General features: G+C 37.6%; 1 protein-coding gene across 1 annotated transcript in view; it reads left to right on the plus strand.

Annotated features, from left to right (window-relative positions):
• Positions 1-7,572, plus strand: part of FAM135B (family with sequence similarity 135 member B) — a 154,283-nt gene extending 146,711 nt beyond the window's left edge. The window contains exons 15-19 of the mRNA XM_072851150.1: positions 1,914-2,011; positions 2,353-2,504; positions 3,322-3,432; positions 5,910-6,023; positions 7,367-7,572. Coding sequence (XP_072707251.1) covers positions 1,914-2,011; positions 2,353-2,504; positions 3,322-3,432; positions 5,910-6,023; positions 7,367-7,572 — 681 coding nt within the window. The remainder of the gene's footprint in view (positions 1-1,913; positions 2,012-2,352; positions 2,505-3,321; positions 3,433-5,909; positions 6,024-7,366) is intronic.
• The last annotated feature ends 14,641 nt before the right edge of the window (positions 7,573-22,213 follow it).

Genomic DNA, 22,213 nt, shown 5'->3' on the forward strand with positions numbered 1-22,213 from the left:
GTTGCTGTCAGTCTGTGAACTTGCCACCTTCCGGTGCACATCTCTGTCAGCAGCAGACCTGCACAGTAAACATAAGCAAGATGAAAATAATGAGGAGGCCACTTCAGACTTGCATCAAAGCCTCTTCTCATGTTTTCAGAGAATGAAACATCTTACGACATCTCTATTTAACATTATCCAGAGCCCGTAACAGGAACTTTTAGTGCTTTTATAGTCTGGGAAGGTGAGGAAGTTTCCATGGCACTGGAAATAGAACCTGTGTGGTTTGAAGACTATTTGGATGCTGTAAAGCATCCTGTCACCCTTTTTTCCCTGCTCTGAGAACCACACTGAAAATGACCAAGAAATCAGTTGTTTAGCTGAAGTTTGCCTTATAGAAGAAAACACAAATCACTTTTTTTAGGCATCATTTGTGATACATTTGACAAGCTCAATTAGACTGAGATGTTACTAAAGGATGGAGATATAACCAGATGAAATATGACGCTTGAAGTGTTTTGTTTATGATTAATGTTCAGGCTGAGATTCTTCTGCTTTTAAGCAACCTGAAAGACTTGGGATAATGAGCCTAGGAGGAAATCATTAATTATCAATGCAGACAAAATGAACAGGCAGAAGGTTAGTGGACTGTTTGTAGTTATGAGAATATTTATTTTAAGGCTGTACCACAAAGTAAATATGCTCATGTTTTCCTTTGCAAGACCTGCAATTAGCCAGATGAGTTGTGTCACAAAAGCATTAATTACTGACATGTTTGCTCTGAATAGCTGTTCCAACATTTGATGATTGGTTTTGTGGCATCTCATTAGTTATGAATTTGATTTAAAGTCCTGTTGGATTGCCAAATGACACAATTCTGAATAAGATCTGCCTGCAATCGTATAGACTGGACAATATATTATTTATTTTATTATATCACAACTGGCAGTACTGTTGCAAGCAACACATCGTTTGCCTTTCTCTAGCACTTATTCTCTTCCTGATAACTGTTGAATAACAAATGCACAGCATTTCATTAAGATGGCCAAATAATTTTGTGATTACATCCTTAGCATCAGCGTAACCTGTGTGTCAGTGTATAATGTTGTAAACTATTTTATCATAGTAATCTGTTAAATCCTAAATGCCAAAAGCTTTTCTTCCAGGTACATAGTATGGTATCTACAGCAGCTGAGCATTAACAGTTCCCACCAGCATCAAGTCAGGCTGCTTTAAGACCATACTTATGACTTTGGAATCACTCAGCCTAATATTGTTAATCTTAATCTTAATAAATTGTAGGTCCAGGTTTATCCTATCATGACACGTGCCAAAGTTAGAGGCACAGTTGGTAGAGAAAGAGAAGCAACCACAGGAGGTAATTTAATCCCCTTAAAATATGAATTGTCTTCTAGAGGGCCCTATTTCCATGCCCTACAAAGTGTGGGGTTACTCTAGTCCTAACTTGAATTCTCAGGTTGGGTTCTTGAAGCTAAAAGGCACCATATAGAGTCAAAGAGACATTTGAAAAAAGAAAATTTTGCCTTTCCTTACCTACGAGCTCACTGAGGACAGTGAATTTCCACATGGGCTTTAACGATAGCTATGTGACCCACACTGACCCATGGTATTGTTGTTACTGTTGAAGCTATGTGAGAAAGAAAATACTTGTCTTGAGTAAGTTTGCAATATTAGTTGGAAGCTATTTGTTAATAAACTGAAAGTGAAACTTCATTACTCTGTTTTCAAGGGAGAACTTCAATTTTTAGGGGACCTGGAGACTGAGAAAAATCCCCCCCCTTCCCCTATGAGCATGTATAAAGAAAATTTAGACTGGTTATTACATTTCTGCTTGCATTTTACTTTGAAAATAACATCAGTCTGCAATAAGTGCAATATATTTTAATTCACAAATTCATTCAATTTTTCACCAGACTGATACTTTTGCTGATTTTGATACAATGACTGACCGATTATTGGATGAAATTATTCAGCATATCCAGTTGTACAACCTCTCCATATCCCGAATAAGGTAAGTGTTCTGATAGTTAATAGTCTGTAACTATCAGACTATTAGACTGTATATCAGACTATAACAGTCATGTAACTGAGTTACATGAGCAACATTCAGTGAAATTAGCTTTTCCAAAAGCACCCCGTGTCAAAAGCCATTCAATCAGTGAGATGAATTTTTACATTGTTATAGATGGAAGAGTATCTACTAGGCTGAAAGAAAATGTGAAATGGTAACTAAATGATGTTACTGAAAGCCCTGATAGATTCCCCTCAAGAGCAATTTATGCCACCCTTATGTTTAATTTAAATAAAATACAAATGGGTTTTGTGTTAATGTAATTCTTTCTTTCCCAACAGTTTTATTGGACATTCCCTTGGTAACGTCATCATTCGATCTGTACTAACTCGCCCCAGGTTTCGCTATTACCTCAACAAGTTACACACCTTCTTGTCCCTCTCTGGGCCTCACCTGGGAACCCTTTACAACAACAGTACTTTGGTTAGTACAGGTAAGAGTCGATGGGAAAGCTATGACTGGCTGCAGTCCATGGCAAAGTGCATGAGAGAGCAACACATGGAGGTAGCAATAAATCGTAAGAACATGACTTGTAGGCTGAAGTTGTGGAAAATATTTGCTGAAGACTTCAAACCCACACAGAAAAAATTGCAATGAGAGGGGCTTTCAGTATCTACTACAAAGTCCAGCACAGTGCTCCCTGGAAAACCCAAGGGTGTGCAGCAGTGAGCGATGACCTTGCTTCCACTGTATTCTTCTACTTCTCTGTATACTGCCAATAAAGAGAGGCATCTCCATGGCTGAAGAAGACACAGTGCTATGGGAAGGGAATGGCCCACAGTTTAGCCTTCTTGAGGGCTTATGCTACCATGACATAGATAATCATAGAATCATAGAATAGTTTGGGTTGGAAGGGACCTTTAAAGATCATTAGTCCACCCTCCCTGTAATGAGCAGGAACATCTTCAACTAGATCAGGTTGCTCAGAGCGCTGTCCAACCTGATCTTGAATGTTTCCAGGGATGGGGCATCTACCACCTCTCTGGGCAACCCGTTCCAGTGTTCCAGCACCCTCATCATAAAAAATTTCTTCCTTATATGTAGTCTGAATCTACCCTCTTTTAGTTTAAAACCATTACGCCTATCCAGTGAGACCCTTAGACTTTTCTCCCCATTGTTTAACAATACAAGAGAAACAAAAACTTAATATTATTGAGTTACAATGCTACCCTTACTGTAGGCACATGTGTTTAATCCCTTTGGTTGATGATTACAAACAGGATAAAAATGTGCACTGATTTTCATTCCAGGTCTATGGCTCATGCAGAAGTTGAAAAAGTCAGGGTCACTTTTGCAACTGACCTTCAGGGACAATGCAGATCTGCGCAAGTGTTTCCTCTATCAGCTCAGCCAAAAAACGGGTGAGTAGTGCTTGATGTGGTTGTGTAAATATCAAGGGCTATTCCAGAGGATTATACTGGATTGCCATGCCCTTCAGAGAGTAAAGGAAATCTGCATTTTATTAATGATCTTTCTTTAAAAACTCTTGCTTTCAGGAAGGGCTGTCCTGTCTAAAATCTAATGTCTATTTTATCTATGCATTTTTTCTGTGCCAGTTATCAGTGAATATATTTGCCAAACTGTTAGCACCAAATAAGACCTCCATGCTGTAGTAAACATGCACCTAAGTTTATATTCTGCAAGCAAGAAATATCATTCTTGACAGGCCACCATTGCTCAATTTATGCTACTAGATGAAAATAATTTTTCCTTTTTTATTTTTTCTTAAGTTTAAGATCTCTTGTCTCTAGGAAATATGACTGTGAGATGAAAAGCAAATTTTATTCATGTCTATTGTGACACCTTTGTACTACAGAGAGAGATTTATGGCCTCACACTGGAAAAATGATGTCTAAATAGAGATCCTTTTACCCATTCCTTGGTCTGTCATGAATAAATGAAATAAATCACACTTTTGTTAAGAAAAGAAAGCAAGCATGATCCTTCTGTTCAAGCAAATGTTTTATTTTAAGAGTTATTTTTAATATTGTGTATCAGCAAACTGGTGCTAAGTACGTAGTCACAAGGTAACTGCTTGATATTTAATTTTTTTCTCATACTTTGGTACATTGCTAATAGGAAACAAAGACTATGTTAAGATGAATATAACCTCTTAATACTTAGTCTGACAGACCTAGAGCTGTTTCGTGATTTTATGAACACATTACATGACATAATCAATGACGGGAAACTGCTGTATCTTGGCGTTATTTGAATTTCCTTATTTGAATTTTCCCTTTGATTCCCTGGCTCTGATTTCTGTGGGGTACAGTTGATGTCTGCTTTACTACTGTCATGTTCAAATAAAATTGGGTCTACACAGGAAGCTCACATTGTAACTTCCCAAGCAAAGGATTCCCAAGCATGTGTTGTGAGTCAAAGCGATTCGTTCTTTGTTAGCTTGGTAGACTGGAGATCTAACAGGCTATAAATGAAGGTGTTGTCACTGCAAAAGCAGAAAGCAGAAAATTAAATGTGAAGAGGGTTGTCTGTAAAGTCAGAATCATCCAGGTAGATGCTTAGGCGAAAAATCTGAAGAAGTAGGTAGGTTCACATGTGAACATACGAGCTGGCACACTGAGTCAAAATAGAGGTGCCCCTACTCTAGCACCCTGCTGCCAAAAGTAGTTGAAAGAACCTACAGAGGAAGAAATATCAGAAGCAGTGTTGTGCCTACTTTCCCAGATAACTCTTTAAGCCTCCAGCAATTTCTGACTTTCTTCTTAAAGTAGAAGTCCCTGCTACTTTGCAATCTCTTTAAATGTTCCTTGTGCTTGTTGTGAAAGAAAAAATAAACATTATTCCCTGTTGAACCTCTTCACATAAGATTTAGATATGGTAACACTCACAGTTACTTCTACTTTTTACCTCAGACTGAAGCCACAAACTGAGTTGGTTTGATTGCACAAAAAGAAAATGATAGACAGCTTCAGCCAGGCTTAGAAAGGCAGCCAGAAGGACTCTTCTTTGTGGTGGTGATGGTCAACTTTTCTATGAAAATCTAGAAATCAAAGGACTTGGTTCTGGGCCCCTTTCCCATAAGGGGGAGGGAAAAATGAAGGTCAAACCCACAGCTCTTCTGTGTTCAGGATATTCTCTGGACTAGTAGACTAGATCATTTGTGTCCATCTTCCTACTTTTCTGCTGAATGTGGGTGATGGAGGGCTCAAGAGACCACAGACAGGGCAAACAGCAGGAGCCTGTTTCCACAGCCCATCAGTGGCCCCATTGCCTCCAGGGAAGAGGGAGGATTCCTTGTTTCCAGTCCATGTACCAGCAGTATGCATTTATCAAGGGACTGCTGAATGCAAGGACTGGATCCCAAGGCTCCCTCAACACTGATGTAATAGTAAGACATCATAGCACTGAAGCTGGTTCCTCTTCTTCTCCCTCTCTATTTTGTTTGAAAATTGTGCTAATTTGTTCTGGGTTTTTTTAATGTGATCCCCATTCCTGTGAACACTTATTTATCCAAAACCACTCATTGACTGCAGTGGGGCTGTACATGTGTTTCCAACGTTTAGAGGCATAAATATTTGCAAGATTAAGGTTTTAATCAAACACTTTTTTCAAACAGAGAGAGTTCTTACTTTTTTTGTTGACATACAATTAACCTATATGAGTGTTGATGAGTAACAAATAGTTCACAGAAGGATCAGAAATGGGTTTAAGCTATTATGAATCTTTCTAAGCTTGTATTGCATGTTTTAATTATTATAATCTATTTTGCACTGTAGATTTTCAAATGTGTTTGAACACGAAGTACACATGCTAACACTGTATGTATTTTCATTGCTGTATATCATTATGATAAACGTATTTAATGCATTTGCCACAGGTCTTCAGTACTTTAAAAATGTTGTGTTAGTGGCCTCACCTCAAGACAGATATGTACCCTTTCATTCAGCAAGAATAGAAATGTGCAAAAATGCACTTAAGGACAGACACACAGGTATGTTTAAGATCCTTTCTGTATTTACAAAGCTGTTGAGGAATTGTGTTTTTGTGTAACTGAGGTGATTGCATTAGAAGGGTTTTTCATCAGCGTGATGAAAACTCACATGTTTATTTGATAAGGAAGAAAGTGTTCTCTTCCCACAGGAAATTACTGAAATCAATAAAAGAAGCTTTTTAAGAAGATCTTTGTCTGATGAAAACAAATTTCAATCAGGTCATAATCAAAGGTTTCTTACTGCTTCTTTCCCTTCCCTCTAATTTATTTTTTTTAAAGTGATGATAATAGAACTAGCTCTTGACAATGTTTTTCTGTATTCTACTGATTTACTAGTATTGTCTCACCTTTGTTTCACATAATGAAATCTCTCTCAGCACATCCAAAGTCGGGGGGGTTTCCCTTTGTTTTCAAAAGTGTTTGGATGATTGCCAGGTAATTTAAGGGACAGATCTGAAATCATATTGGTTTGTAATAACATTTGTAAAGTACACCAGGACTCATGCCATCAGAGGCCTAGCCGTCTTGTGAGCTCAGGCTGTGTATTGTCCCAAGTATTGCCTTTGTTATTAGCAGTCTCCCTCATTTATGAAATGTTTCATGGCATCAGTTTGATACCACTTCCAGAAGCAATGTTCATTGTAATTTCATACCCGTTTCACATGTGTGATTATCTAGAAATAGAGGTACTCTTTGAAAGTAGGAAGAGACATCCAGGCCCAATAATCAACGTGGTTGCCTTCATGCACCTTACCTAAATTACAGCTTTTTCTATCCTACCTCAGATATGAATTAAAAGGTAATTTTCTGACTCTCTCTTCCAGTGGTTGTTTCTGAGGGAGACGTTTGACCTAGCAGGAGCCAGATCTATATCCAGTGTAGATCATTTATGAGTATTAGTTTCCTGAACCATTGTTTTTGCCCTATAAACTCCTCAACTATCGGTATGATGTCCTTTCCTGCATTCGATTCCCCAGAGAAACCCGAATGGTCCTCTAGGTCTTGCCAGTCCCTTTTGCATTTGAATTCACAGGCAGCGTGAGTCCAACCTTCTTCTGCTGAAGGAAACAAGCATTTCCTTTCACCACAGAGGAAATGAGACTAAATGCTGAGGAGTGTCCCACTCTTCATGCTAGCAGCTTCAGCAGATCTCTTCAGATGCCCAGTGCCTCCATTAGATTAACAACATCCTGGCACTTGGCAAATCTTTGAGATTTGCTATCTTTTGCAATTTGGCCTTGCTTCCATTTTCCTTCTCATTGTGACTGTAATTAAATTATACTGGAAGGAAATGGGATCTGGCAGCTTTGGCATGTAGGTGTGACTTCTAAACTCTTTTGCAGGTCCTGTTTATGCAGAAATGATTAACAACCTGCTCCAGCCTTTGATTGGGGCGAAGGACTGCACTTTGATCAGACACAATGTGTTCCATGCTCTGCCAAACACCGCCAACACATTGATAGGCCGGGCTGCCCACATTGCCGTGCTGGACTCTGAACTTTTCCTGGAGAAGTTTTTCCTCGTGGCAGGACTCAACTACTTCAAATAGTGCCTGAAGTACGGAGTAACAGAGGCAAACCTTTTCATTGACTGGAGGAGAATCCTTTAGCCAAAAGAATGCAGTGTTAGAAATGAGATCAGGTGGGACTTTCAAACTCTCCATTTCCATTTCTGTTTCAGAGAATAAAGTGCTATGGCTTTAAGGCATTCAAGCTTCCAAATATTGGTGCTTTTGGAAGAAATAAATATTCCTCTTTAGTTTCTATGTTCTTTGTCCGCATAAAGACATGAGCCACTTTGGAAGTACAGAATCAGAATAAGAAGTAAAATTCTCTAAATGTGATTGGACCAATATGATTCCCATTTCTCCTGAATATTAACCCAGGAGCTTGGCTGTCCTTGATTTAATGCTTATTTATGTATTAACAAAGCTATACATTTGTAGCACTTTTGGGGTAGCTAACACAAGAGGAAACAAGCTTATATGAACTCAGGTTAAAACTTTCTTTGTGATGAACTGAGAAGTCCGAAAAACATTTATGAAAGTTTCAATGTTTCCATTTGTTGAAATAAAATATTTGGATGGTTCCATTACTGGTAATAATCTGTAACATACGTACATTCAAATAATGGAAAGAAGTGAAATATTTAACATACATAGAAGGAAGAAATCTTGACATTTTTCTTAAAAAAAACCCCAATTTTAAGTCGGGAAGAATTTTGTTCAAGTTAGAAGCTGCCAAGCCAAGACGAGTCTATTGGATTACTTGTAAAATATCAGTGGCATCTGCTAACATTTATTCTGTTTACATTTATAGAGGATCATTATTGTGCTTGTTATAACCTTAGAGGTACAATTTTTACTTTTACATTTGTATCTAAGTACATTTACCCCAACAAATTTTTATTTTTTTAAAATTTATTACTCTGATACGAAATTCAAAATCTAGCCAGTAATACCCCTAAAAAACCAGTTGGATGAAAATAGTCTGGAGACATAGAGCAGTAAGGATTGTGGAAAGCTTAAAAAATATAAGGATGTCTTCTTAGACTCCTCTGCAATGCTCTATTAATGCTTTACTAATGCCCATTTGCAGTGCTATATACAGTCCTAATTATTATATGGTTACAGCTGGTTGAAACATTTAAAACTTTATTCATACAAAGATATCCAAGTTGTTTTTAAGGGTTTGGAAAATAACCTATTTCTCACTTTTTTAGTTTTTTTTTTCAATTTTTCATTAAATTTTTTATCAAAAAGTTATCAGATTTGAAATGACAAATTTCAATAACTTTCTATACATTTTCATAACATTTTGATAAATTTTCAATGTCACAGCAGTTTTTTCAAAAAAGAGAAAGGGAATAATTGTTCACAATTATTTTTGTTTTGAAGGCAGGCAATTTTTTAATGCAAACATAATTTGTTTAAAAACATAAGTGACCAGTCCTCTATATCTTGTGATGAAAAGTATAAAAAAATGACAAACGTGGTTTCAGGTGTCAAGACTCTCATCAGTAAATTAAGATCAAGATTAAGTGGAGATTTCTGAAATAAGACAATTCAAAAATGAAAAAAAAAAACCCCTCACAACCACAGGGAAATATTTGTACATACAAAAAGTAAAACTAGGTTTTTTCAAAAGAAGAAAAGTGGAAAACTTAGACAGAATTAGTTCAAGGAAAGAGTTGCTATCAGACTGGTAAAGACTGCTAAAGAACAAGGCTGGTTTGATAATGTAGGCATGTTTTTAAAATAGGAAGGAGAAAGAAGGAATGTACAAAAGGGTGAGATTAAGATCACAAGAAAATAGGAAGGTATATTGCACCTGAAAATCATCTGCCCCTCAAAGGGACAGAAATCATATAGAAACTGTTTCATGGTGTGTTTCAATATTGACAAGTTTTTTAAACATTAAATGTTACCTCAGTACTTGAATTAAATAGGTAGATATTATTTTCTGTTTTTTCCCTTTTATAAATTGATAGTTTAAAGCTAAAAGCTGGATTTACCCAGTTAACAAATAAATTCTGTTAGGAATCAAGAACTTCTGGTTCCTGCTTCTTGTTTGGGAAGTCTTTATCACTTTTTGGCCTCAACATTTTAGTGCCAGCTACACTTACATACCGCAGCTTACTTCTTCCTTGGTAAATTGTTTACAGAATTTTAAGTATAATGGGATATCTAGGTTAAGCTGTCATACAGTGCAGTGGTTTTGAGCCACAGACATGGACTTCTAAGGAGTATGTGAAAAAGAAGAAAGAAAAGCAATCTCCAACCATCAGCAAGCTTCAGTGTGCTGTATGAGGGTCTGTTCCTCTTTTAGAAAATATTCAGGAGTCTGCCAACAAAAAATTTTGAAAAACATTAAGAGAGAGGTTAGTTTACACATATATATGTGCCTAATATATGTGTGTGTGTATATCTATACAGTCTGTACAAAGTAGTGTGCTTATTTCAAGGTTTCATTCACTAACTTTTTCAATCCTGAGTAGTATACTGAGTCTGACAACATACCAGTGTAGCTGTTCTTACATTCAGATTGATGGTTTCTTGCCTTGCCTTGTACATTAGACAGCATTCCCAGCCTTCTGTTTCCATAATTGTGAGAGAAGGAAAATGTGAAAAGGTCTCTTTTGTATTGCTGCAGAAGTTGGTGGGCCTTTCAGTGTGTTCACTTTCACATTCTATACTGCTACCAGTGCTCTGTCTGATGGATACACATACCTAAATGTTTCCATGTTCCTATACATATAATATCCTTCCATGGCTCAGAATCAGATTTCAGAATTGGAGTTGGATTGTACATGGAGTTGGATTAGGTCCATACAATTTGCTCCTTGTGGGATATGTCAGAGAGCTTCTATGGAGCCTCAGAAAAATCTGGGAGATGTCATTCCTGTGAAACAAGGAGACATAGTTATTATATTCCTTATGCTGGCAGAACATTTTGGAAAATATTGGCAGTAATGGTCTAGCTGAGCATTCATTTTAAGGATATCAGAATAGCTTCCCCTTCTTTTTCTTCTTTGATTCTTTTTAATGGGATGTTGCTTTGATAATGACTCTCAATATTGTAAATCCACTCTAACTGTGTAGACTATATTGCAAAGAAATCTTCATTGTCATTATAATATAAATAACACTTAAGTGGTTGGACTTCATCAAACTATATCAATCAACATGGACTTATTTTCAGATCTTTTTTATTTATATAAACATAAATATATATTAAGAATTACCCTAATAACAAATAGCAAAATAACTGCACAGTTAGCATCTTTGTTTCTGTCTCAACCTTTGGAATTTTAATTTATTGTCCTTTCACATAAAGCCTTTTAAAATATATTTAAGTAAATTAGCAGTATTGCTACAAGGATTTCCCTTCAAACTGCACAAGTTCCTCTTGGCTTGATATATCTATGGTGACAATGCTTAAAGTCTTAAGTGAAGCTCTCACATTCACAGATGATAAGACAGTTTTTAAAGAACTTGGACAGAGGAAGGACAACCATGAAATTTTTGTAGCTTGTCAATGCCCACAGCCAGCTCTGGGCTTAATGTTAGCTATATTTGAAGTGAAACTCCCTTCACTTCTATGGGATTCTTTAGTTAAGAAAAAAACAAAACCAGCAATACAGGGTTGTTTCTTTAGCATCTAGAAGTCTTACAACCAGCATGGAGGATCTCCTGGCTCCAACAGGTACACTGCATTTGGCTATTGAGGTTTTCCATTGTTAAAGATGAAGTATGGGCTATAGCCCAGATGAGTAAGTTCTCTGAAGGAAAGGTGATAGCCCACATGTAGGAAAAGAGCAGCAAAGACAGAGGATCTCAGAGCTTTGAAAGACAGGGGCAAAGACTGGAGGAAGGCAGGAAGGAAGACAGGAGGGTGCACCAGCAAGGGTGAATTTCATAGAATCATAGAATGGTTTGGGTTGAAAGGGACCTTTAAAGATCATCTAGTCCAAACCCCCTGCCATGATCAACCATCAGTTTGCTCAAAGCCCCATCCAACCTGACCTTGAGAACTTCCAATGATGGGGCATCCACACTTCTTTGGGCAACCTGTTCCAGTGTCTCACCACCCTCATTGTAAAAAAAAATTCTTATAAAGAATTGAAAAAGTCAACCTAGGGTAGTATCATCTCACTTAACTTTAGGCAATTGTGGTGTAGATGTCCATTTGTGGCCTAATAGGGGGAGTTTAATTCCTTTTATGATCAGTGGAAGGAAAGATGCATTTTTAGGGTGTGATTTATCAGACATATTTTACTTTTCTGGTCTAATTTTCTCTAGGCTTGTTCTTGTACATTGACTATGGAGGATATCAGAATTGACTCTCTACTTACTTGACACCTACACTTGATCAGATGAATCCCACACTGTGCTGGAACTCTTATGGGACTCTATCCCCACCCCAAAGGCCCAAAGAAGGGATATTGTGCTTTGAAATAGCACCTGGCCCTTGAAGCCATTTCCTTTTCTGTGACAGTTATCTAGCATGGAATGGCACAGTAATTCTGGAAAAAACAAGAACAAAACTTACCCAGTTTTATGGACAAGTTCATAGAAGGGCATGGTGAAAAGACACAAAGATGTCTTGACTTGTTTTCAATCTCTATTTCATCTTTAAATAAAATTATATATAAACAGTCTATAGTATTTAGAAGGATTGGCATTAACTATTTTAAAAATTTTGAAGCACTTGAAAACAGTGTGTTTATAACAATTCAGTGGGTATCATGTCTTTATTAATAGCTGGATGAAATTTTCCCACTATTTTGGGTCTCCTAGAGCCCATTGAGCTCCACTTTTGAAAGAATTTAATCTCTTCTGAAATTGAAGATTTGTTTCTTGAATATGGATGGAAAGAAATTGCAGTAGTGACTAAGTGTGAGTAGATGAGGCACAGAAGAGGTAGTTCTTTCTGCAGCTGGGCTGAGGATTTTCAAGGGGGTGGCTTTCAATCTCCTGATAAAAGTTGTATGCTGACCTGCATAAAACCTGGAGAAACCTCTGGAGATGTTTCTACTTTGAGGATATAATTTAATCTGTCTAATTTCATCTCTTAATTTGTGCTTAAAAATTAGTTGCAAAATAATTTGTTCTACTAAAATGAAAGTCTTAATTTATCTATGTAGTCAAGGAAGAGAGGTAGGTACTACTGAAAGTCTGCGGGATTGATCCTAGATTCTGCTTTGGTGGCATTCAGGGTTACTTCCCTCTCTTCTCTGACCAAGGAACTTATTATAAGACTCACTGTTTGGGTGCTTAAGATGTACACTTAAGACATCCAGTCCAGCATTCATGGACTGGATGACATCCCTAATTATTAGCTCTTCAGTTTTTCATATTTAGGTGCAAGTTTTGACTGTACAGCTTGATCAAAAGCAAACACTGAAGAGATGAATCAGGCTCCTTTAAAATTTGGCAGGAAATATGTCTTTTCCCAACCTCCAAGAGATGCCCATTTTCTCTTTAATGAAATTGTTAATTTGTTTTCAAAATCAGGTCTATCCACTGACAATAGAGGAAATTGAAATTGCTTAGCTTTAAAAGATTGTATTCTAAAGGCTTGAAACCTTAGCGCAGAGCTTTGAAAATTAACAGGAATCTTGACCACTATTTTATTTCAAAACTGACCAATCCTCTTCATAGTTCCTTTGCCAGAGAAGAGCCACACTTGAGAGAGAAAGCTATCACAAGATGATGTGAAGACAGTGAATTCAAGCCAAAGCTTTCATTAGAATTTGTAGGTTCCTCTGGTGCTTTCTGCATGTTAAAAAAAGATCTCTTCCTTTCTACCTCTGCATTTTAAATAGCTGAGTGGTGAAGCAGAAGAAAGATGAGAACTTCTAATAACAGGGTTAAACCCTTGTGAAGGTTTATGCAAATATCCCTTGAAACTTTATATATAATGAATAGTAATGGGGCACTTCTGCAGCAGTCTCAGCATGCCAATGTGCATCAGCCTAGCTGAATGATTATTTTCTTTGTGGACTTAAATTTCCATTTAAAAATTATCATCAGAACAGCCTAACATATTTCACTCCAGCTGGTCATTTAGATGCTAAAGGTCATGTCCATGGAGAACTCTTATGGAATGTTTTGTTTTATTTCAATACATATGCTCAGCAATTTTGATGTCAAATGCTGTTAAGTAATTGACAATTTCTAGCTCAATCGTTAATATTTATTTACCCCCTCCCCAAAATTTCCAGTGTGTGTTTAATCATTGAATTGTTTTCAGGTATAAGTCAGTATAAATCCAGGTCTGTTGGAGTCAGAGATCAGCCTACCCATTCTCAGTCTTTAATGCAGGTGCTTTATGGCAAGCTATAGTACCAGAGTCTCAGGAACTTCATGAAATATAGTACAACTATATGCACAGTTAATCACTGAAGTAAAAATTAGTCCATTAATGTTTGGAGTCATAAAATACATAGTCTGGGATTTGTTTAGCTACAGGTCACTCTTCTCTGGTTTGGTTTTGCCTTTTGGATCAAATGTGACCACAGCAAGATTGTGCCTCTTGCTCTGTTTGTTCATGGTTCCCCTAATTTGCTATCCTTTGAGTAACCTAAATTGCCCTAAGCTACTGTTCTGCTTTGCCCAGACATTCCCAAGTTTGCATGGTCACCTTACCTTTCCATGATCTGACTACACCTCCTGCTTTTCTTTTGCCTATGTCTTCCATGAATTCCTCTTCTCTGTCCTTGCCATCATGCAAAGCTACAAAATTGTCTAACTATCCAAACAAGGCAGTTACTTTCTACCATCCTCTGAAATAATATCAGTGGTTTTAGATTTTGTACTGATTTTGACTGGGATACAGTTACATTTCTTCATAGCAGCTAGGATGGGGCTATGTTTTGGACTTGTGCTGGAAACAGTGTTGATAACACAGGCACGTTTTAGTTATTGCTGAGCAGTGCTTACACAGAGTCAAGGCCTTTTCTGCTTCTCACATTGCCCTACCAGTGAGTAGGCTGGAAGAGCACAAGAAGCTGGGAGGGGACACAGCTGGGACAGCTGACCCTAGCTGACCAAAGGGATATTCCATACCATATGACATCGTACTCAGCAATAAAACTGGGGGGAAGGCGTGTGGAGGTTGGCCGGGGCTGCATTGCTCAGAGACTGGCTAGGCATCAGTTGGTTGGCGATGAGCAATTGGGTTTTGTTGCATCACTTGCTTTTCTTGTTTGTTTGGTTTTTTTTCGTTTTCTCTCTTTGTTGTTCCTCCCCCTCCTTTTTTTAATTATTAAACTGTCTTTATCTCAACACACGAGTTTTCACACTTTTACCTTTCCTATTCTCTCCCCTATCCCACTGAGAGGGGGTGTGAGCAAGCAGCTGTGTGGTGCTTAGCTGCCTACCAGGGTTAAACCATCACAGATTTGTACAAATCCAGTCCTTCAAGCTGCATTTTATGTGTGTGATGTGAGCTTTTGATTAAGTGACCCAACAGAACTTTTCCCAGAATTCAAGCTTATCCTTCATGAATCCTTACTGGGAAGCTGAAATATAGATCCCCTGGTTAATTTGGGTTTTGTGATGTACAGAAGATATTTTTCTGATTTTGGATAGGTGTTGTACTCAATTCACACTAATTTACTCCAGTCTGCTTTGCAGAGTCTTTCAGCATGCTTTCTCTGCATCATTGTCATATGCTGCCAGTTGCGACTTCCTTCCTTCCTTCCTTCCTTCCTTCCTTCCTTCCTTCCTTCCTTCCTTCCTTCCTTTCTTCCTTCCTCCCTCCCTTCCTTCCTTCCTTCCTTCCTCCCTTCCTTCTGTGACATTCAGGGTTGCTCAGAACAGAACTCTAGAAAGTAAAGAAAAAAGAGGCATGCAGGTGATTAGCATCTCTTTAAAATGACAGAACTGAGGGATACGCCCATTTAAAGAAAAAAGAAAAAGATAATTATTTATACTTAAAATGTTCTATAGGCTTGGTCCAGCTCATTCTGAAATAAATTAAAAGCTCTCAATACCTTTAAGTGCCACATATAGCCACACACAGAGCTTCTTGCCACAGTGAATGTTCAGTTGATAGTGTTTGCTCCAGAGACCGTGAAGTCAGTGCAGATATGCATTCACAAATATATTCAGCATTTCCATTCCATTTATCCAGGAGTGGTACATCATGTCCACATATTCATTCCAGTCAATTTTCTCAGCCCTTTATATTAGAACTCGTATCCACCTATCCAAACATATTACAGATGACAGAATATTTTGTTTCAGAAGGAACAGCTGGAAGCCTCCCAGTCTAATTCCTGTTCAAAGCAGGATTATCACAAGCATCATGGTAAAGTCAGCCATGTCTTTGTCTTGCTGAGTCTTGAAAACATCTGGTGATGGATATACTACAACTACTCTGGATTACCTTTTCAACTGCTGTACATCACTACTAAGGAAAAACAAAATAAAATAACATAAAGAAAAAAATCTAATTCAAGCTTTCCAAGCTGCAACTTCTTGCTGCTTGTTTCTGAAGTACTTGTAACTCCCTTTTCAATACCTGCAGACAGCTCTTAGATTGTCCCTTGGTCTCCTCTTTGCCAGACTAAACAAGCCTAACACTCAACCTCTCCTCAGAAGCCATGTGCTTAGACCCCTCACCATCTTGGCAGCACTTTGCTAGGCCCTTTACAGTTTCTCAACCTTGAACCAGGTTTGGGAGGCTCCAGGTATTGCAAATGTCCTTGGATGATAGCTCTGGTGCAGACTGGTGGCTTTTTCCTGCACAGGAGGGGCTCACTGACTGTTGGCTCTCATCACATCCTCTTCCTAACTCAGGTTCTAACTTGAAGAGCTGGAGCTGTTCTCCAGTTGTCACAATTAGCAAGCTTCCAGCTTGCATGCCCCTATGAGTTCATCTTTACTTCTTGCTCCTGTGTTGCTTTGGTTAAGGTCATAACTCTAGTACGGGCAAAGAGTTGTGACTCATGGCATATCACCACCATTTATGGGCCTCTTTTTCAGCACACAATACATCTGCCCCCCGTTGCACCCTTGGCATGCTCCCGCCTGTTTGTTTCCTGCCTGTTTTTGCACATCTTATTTGAGGTGATCTTAGTCATTGGTAAGCTTTAGGCACAGATAGTGAGGAAGCCTGATGTGAGTCTGCTCCATCCTTGCATGACAGATCACTGACCTTGTGATCATCAGGTCCATGGCTTGCTGCTTCCTGACAGTCTCTGGTCTGAAAGAGCTGCTGCTGCTGTTTCTTCTCTATTTTAGTAAGACTATATAATACATATCCACTTCCCTAAGAGAAATCCAAGCACTGAATAGAAATGCTTATGAAAACAGTTTAATCAGTGTAGAGCTTCTTTAAATGCAGATGAGTCAGGCCTTCCCTGCATAGGATAAGAGCATAAAGAATAAATTTGTATAAACTCGTCTTATGCAAAAGGTCAGACTAAATTAACTTCTATTACAACCCTGAAACCTGATTTCTCTGCTTTTGAAAATTCAGCTCTCTACTGTCACCCAAAGTGCTGCAAGATCCTATTATCTGTGTAGCAAACTAACCACATCCATCTGAAACTGATTTGCACACATACATATATGTGCGAGAAATCCATTGGCTATATGCATGGAGCTGCACATCTTCAAGTAGCTTCTGCCTCTGAAAATACGAAACAATGTGAAAATATGTGACACAGTGAATAGGACTACTGTTATTGCAATCCAGATGCCTTCCAGTCTTTGAAAGCTATCAGCTACAAACACAAACAGCTTATCCAGAGGAGCAAAAAAACCTCCTCCACATAAAAGTCCAGTCTCAAACAACTCTTTTTTTTTTTTGGAGTGGGTGGTTTGAGTACTGCGACGGCCTTGTTTTTTCTATACTTCCCATAAATGGGGTTATGCTGATAAGTATAACAGCTTCTGGTGCTGAAAGCCCCAATATTTCAATTTTCATGGCAGTTTCTAGCAACGAATTTAAGAAGTTTTTTGTTCCTTCCTGAAAGCATAAGTGCTTGTAGAAATCTACCTGTCCCAGTCCGGGAGAAATGCTCACTTACTCTTTGCTATTTTTGTATGGATAAGACTGCCTGCATCACTCCCAACTGTGGAAAGATAGCAAGGCATTTCTGATACACTACTATATATGCAGCTACATGCACGGGAAAGGTTGAAGAAGAGACCATGGGAACCTTTTTAATCTAAGTTGTGTCATCACTTTCGGTAACAATGATGATACAAAATGTCGTTCTTGTATCCCATATATACCATATGTGTGGTATACCCTACATATATATGTATACAGAAAATGTCTTTTCCCTTATGTAATGTATGTTATGTTCCCATATGTAATGAATGTATGTTCCCATATATAATGAATGTATGTTCCCATATGCAGTGTATGTATGCCATACCATACTTAGAAGCTGGTGGTGATTGTTGAGTCTAACAGGTTTCTGTTACTTTTTGGGGGACTTTACTTTGGTTATCCTCCAGAGCTCCTGTGAAGGAGCAGTTTGCTGGCTTCATCCACCTCATTGGAGGAGAGAGATTGTTTTGTACAGTGATTTGTCAACCTTTTGGCACACCATTAGTCGACTAATTTATCTAAGCAGTCTTGAATTTGATGTGTGTTATCTACCACCTCCATGGTTTCCATGGTCAATGCAACGTGTCAAACTGAGCTGCCCTATCTCCTGAGACAGGAAGCTTGTCACCATTTTTTAATTTTCCTTGACATCCATCCTCCTCAGCCAAGCATTCATTTTTAAGCTGATAGACCAATGATTTATTAGCTTTGCCACTCTTCTTACTAATTTTAGTCTTGTATATATTTGACTATGCATTCAGTTTGGAAAATTAGTTATTTCCTTTTTCTGCCATTAAATCATCTTATGAAGCATGAGGGAGATCAGCCTAGACAAGCCATGGTACTCCTTTGCGAATTCATGTCTGGAAAAAAAACAAAAACAAAAACAAACCCACCAAGAAGCCACCAGTAATCTGTAGAATTTCTAGGTTTATTTTCCACTGTGTTTGTTTTACCAAGAAAGAAGATACACTGGTGTTTTGTCCCATGCCTTTTAGGATCTCCAGGTGAGTAAGAGTCCAGATACAGCTCAGATAGACTAAGGATGGGAGAAGGCAAAGATGCAGGATAAGCCCTCCTTCTGTCTATGATGTGACAGGAATATACCCTCCATCAAGATGGCAGTAATGATGGAGAAAGCAAAATGAACAATTTCCCAAACCCTATCCACTTCACCAAAATACATAATTCCAGAATATTATTATGTTTTTTGGAAAAGTATCGTCTCAAAATCAAAACACAGATCAGTATATTCCAAAACACAATGTTCAGAAATAAATTGAAATTTATGTCTTATGTTTTGTTACTTGGATTTGTCTCTAATAGTAAGCTTTCTTAAATGCTGAACAGCTTAACCGAGGACTGGATTTCTTGGACTTGAGCAATGAATCCCTTTATTATTGAGTGTTTTTTTAACCACAGTCTTAGACTAAGGCCTCAATCATCTTCATAAATCCGTTAATATATACTCAAGTCCTTTTTTAAAAAAAAAATCTGACCTTAAATCTCCATCTTTCCACTTACGCTTAGACAATTAGCCACAGCATCTGAGTTATCAGAAAATTAAACTTTCTCTATATACAGAATTACCTTCAATGAACAGTACAAGCCTTAACTGGGAAGACTTGCCTGCTGGGGGACCTTCTTTCTTGTTTAGAAGGAGTTTATGGTAATGAGTCTCTAATTTAGGTAAATCAAGAAAATAGGTGAATCCTGTCCTCTCTCTTATTCCTTTGTTCCACACTGCAAATTCAGTCAGACACTTAAAATTAGAAAATTCTGGTTTATATTCCAAACAAAACACATCTGTGAGGCAGGTCTTGATTGATGTAATATCTTTCCCTGTATGCAATGTACAAACACAATTACTCTGTTTTTGACGCTGGAACAATTATCTTGGTTTGAGAGTCTTGGAAACCTTGATGAAACTCTCTTTAAATTGTATTAAAATTGTAACCCTCAAAATCAGGCTCTAACTTTTTAATAGTTAAAGTTAGCAATGTCATCAGAAATAGCTTCTCAGTTGTACAGTGTCTATTCAAATGGAACACCTTACACTGCCAGATTAATTCTCAGCTCAGTGGTAACACCTAAACTTGGACCTTCACTGTTCCTCAACTGACATGTGGAATAGAATTCAGTGGGCAGGAGCACAGTTCTGTGAAGATCCTTATCCTATGTTTCAAAGAGTTATGTTTTACTTATGTTATTAAATAATAAGAAAATATCCCTTAGAATTAAAACCTACTATTTCCTGTAAGTAATTAGCTCTGAAAGTGGTTTTCTTTAAGCACACTTATACAGTTTTTAGTTAACAAGGACAAGGCTAGAATATTTTTAAAAAGAAATAATATGTTTTTTCAGGTAAGCAACTGATAAATACTATTGGGCTCAGTTTCAAGTAATTAATTTCAACTTTAAGCAGTTCAATGTTTTTTCCATAAAAAAATATAAAAAATCAAGAGGCTGATCCCCAGACTTACTAACCATTTGTACCCATGCATAGTGGATGTAAAATACTAGCACTGGTATACATGCCTATGTTTGTGCACACAGGCTGCAAAGCAATGCATCAGAGATATATCATTCTCCAAGTACTTCCTTTAAGGCTGATTGTTCAGGGCAAGCAATATGCATGCTATAACTGGTGCATGTAACAGTAAGTACAACCTTCTGCAAATCTGGATTTAAAGACAGTAACTTGATACTGAGGCTGAACTTTGCAGATGAGTAGTCTATGTTATTTTTAATTATAACAATTTCTGCGGTCTGAATATGAGTACAACTGATTCTGTCATGTGACACTAGAGGTTGCCCTTTTAAATGAGACATTATTACATTTGATTGAGGCAGTTATGTTTCTCACAAATTATATTTCAAATCAGACAGAAGAGGCAATAATGAGAGCCTGTGAACTTGGAAAATCTGTACTATTTATTTATTTATTTTCAAGACACCAAGATTTACAACACATACTCCATCTGCCTCTCTCTAATTTACTTCCCTTTCCCTAACGAACATTTGTCAATGGCCATACAATTCAATTTTCTTTAACTATGTCTGTCAAGATTTAAGTGAGACTTATATTGAAAAAACAAAACTGATCTTGCAAAGTGGAAACAAATGAAGTTGAGTCAATTCCATGACATTTTAGGGAAAACAGAGATGCAAATCAATTTTCTTGAAAGGTAGGTTCTGACTCAACAGCATTCACAAGGTCTTGACTAAAGGTCTGATCTGGAGAAATGCTGCTTAAATGCACTCTTGATATAATGGGCCAGATCCCCAAGTGGATTAACCTGATAAAGCAGTTTATACAGCCTGAGGATCTTGCTGAATGGCAGCCAGTAGCATTCACAGCATCTCACAGTCAGACCACCAGAAGATAGCAAATGTCCTGGGTTCTTTTTAAGGCCAATTTTCCAGTTGGTCAATTGTGTTTTAAAAATAACATCTTTTTAGACAAATGCAGACCTCTCCAAGGGATCAAGTCAATGGATTAATGTGGACAGATCCTTATAGGTTAAGGGAAAGGGCTTTTAATTTTTAAATCTACTACTTTGAATCATGATCATACAAAAAAGCTGAAGAAATCTGACATGGTCCCTTGTATAAACAAGATCATGAATGTAAAGCTTATAATGCCACTGTGAAATTTTAATGCTTATTTATTATGGTTATGATGAAACCTGTATAATAAGATGATGATAATAATAATAATAATAATGAATAGTCATCAGTGCCAATATGATTCTACTATTTTTCTACATATGCTTTATTGTGGCATTTTGTGTAGCTTGTGTTCTGTGTAAAAAAATGTCAATAAAATCTTTGCTTCCTTTTGTCTGTACTTTGTGTGGTTCTTGATACTTAGGCAGGAAGTTCCCCAACTCCTTTTGTCCATGTAGCATGGGGCAAACATGATGACAGTGATAATGAGAAATAGAATAAAATATTCTCAAGTATGAAGCAAGACAATAGATGAGATATATGAAGGATTGTGGCTGATTCAGATTGTCCTTCTGTTTGAAAAATGCAAAACAGCTCTGACTTACTGAATCAGTAATTATTAAATAAACTAATCATTGCCCAAAAGCCCTTTAACAAGGAGCTCTTTTTGACCGATTAAATGAATGAGACCTTGAAGCAGCAAAACCTTGAAGGTAGAAAATTAGTAAATGCTTGAACACTTTTTTTGTAGGTCTTTCTGTGTTTAGTGTTTAAGAACTCATTTCAGGAATGTAATTCATAACTAGACTTGAGTTCCTCTGGCCCCATATTTTGAGACTGTGAACTTCCTTACACCCAGCTGCATAGTGTCATCAGGAGGTTACAGAAATCGGTGGGGTGGGGTTGGGGGGGGGGTGCTGTTTCTTCATGCCTCTATGGCAATGCCTATACCAGTTAACAGAACAAATAAAGGACATTTCTGCTTTTTTTCCAGTCAAATAAACAGGCACTACAGCCATAAGTTCTGGTCTTACCCCACAAATTTCCATAAAAATACATCTGTACATAAAATTAGTCACAGCTGTACATCAGCAACACAAGCATCTGTTTATCTTTACTTACTAGCAAGGAAATATCCCTCTCTGTCTATTTGTTTAATTTTACCCCAGA

Source organism: Ciconia boyciana, chromosome 2, assembly GCF_034638445.1.
Source record: "Ciconia boyciana chromosome 2, ASM3463844v1, whole genome shotgun sequence".
In the NCBI taxonomy this organism is placed as follows: Eukaryota; Metazoa; Chordata; class Aves; order Ciconiiformes; family Ciconiidae; genus Ciconia; species Ciconia boyciana.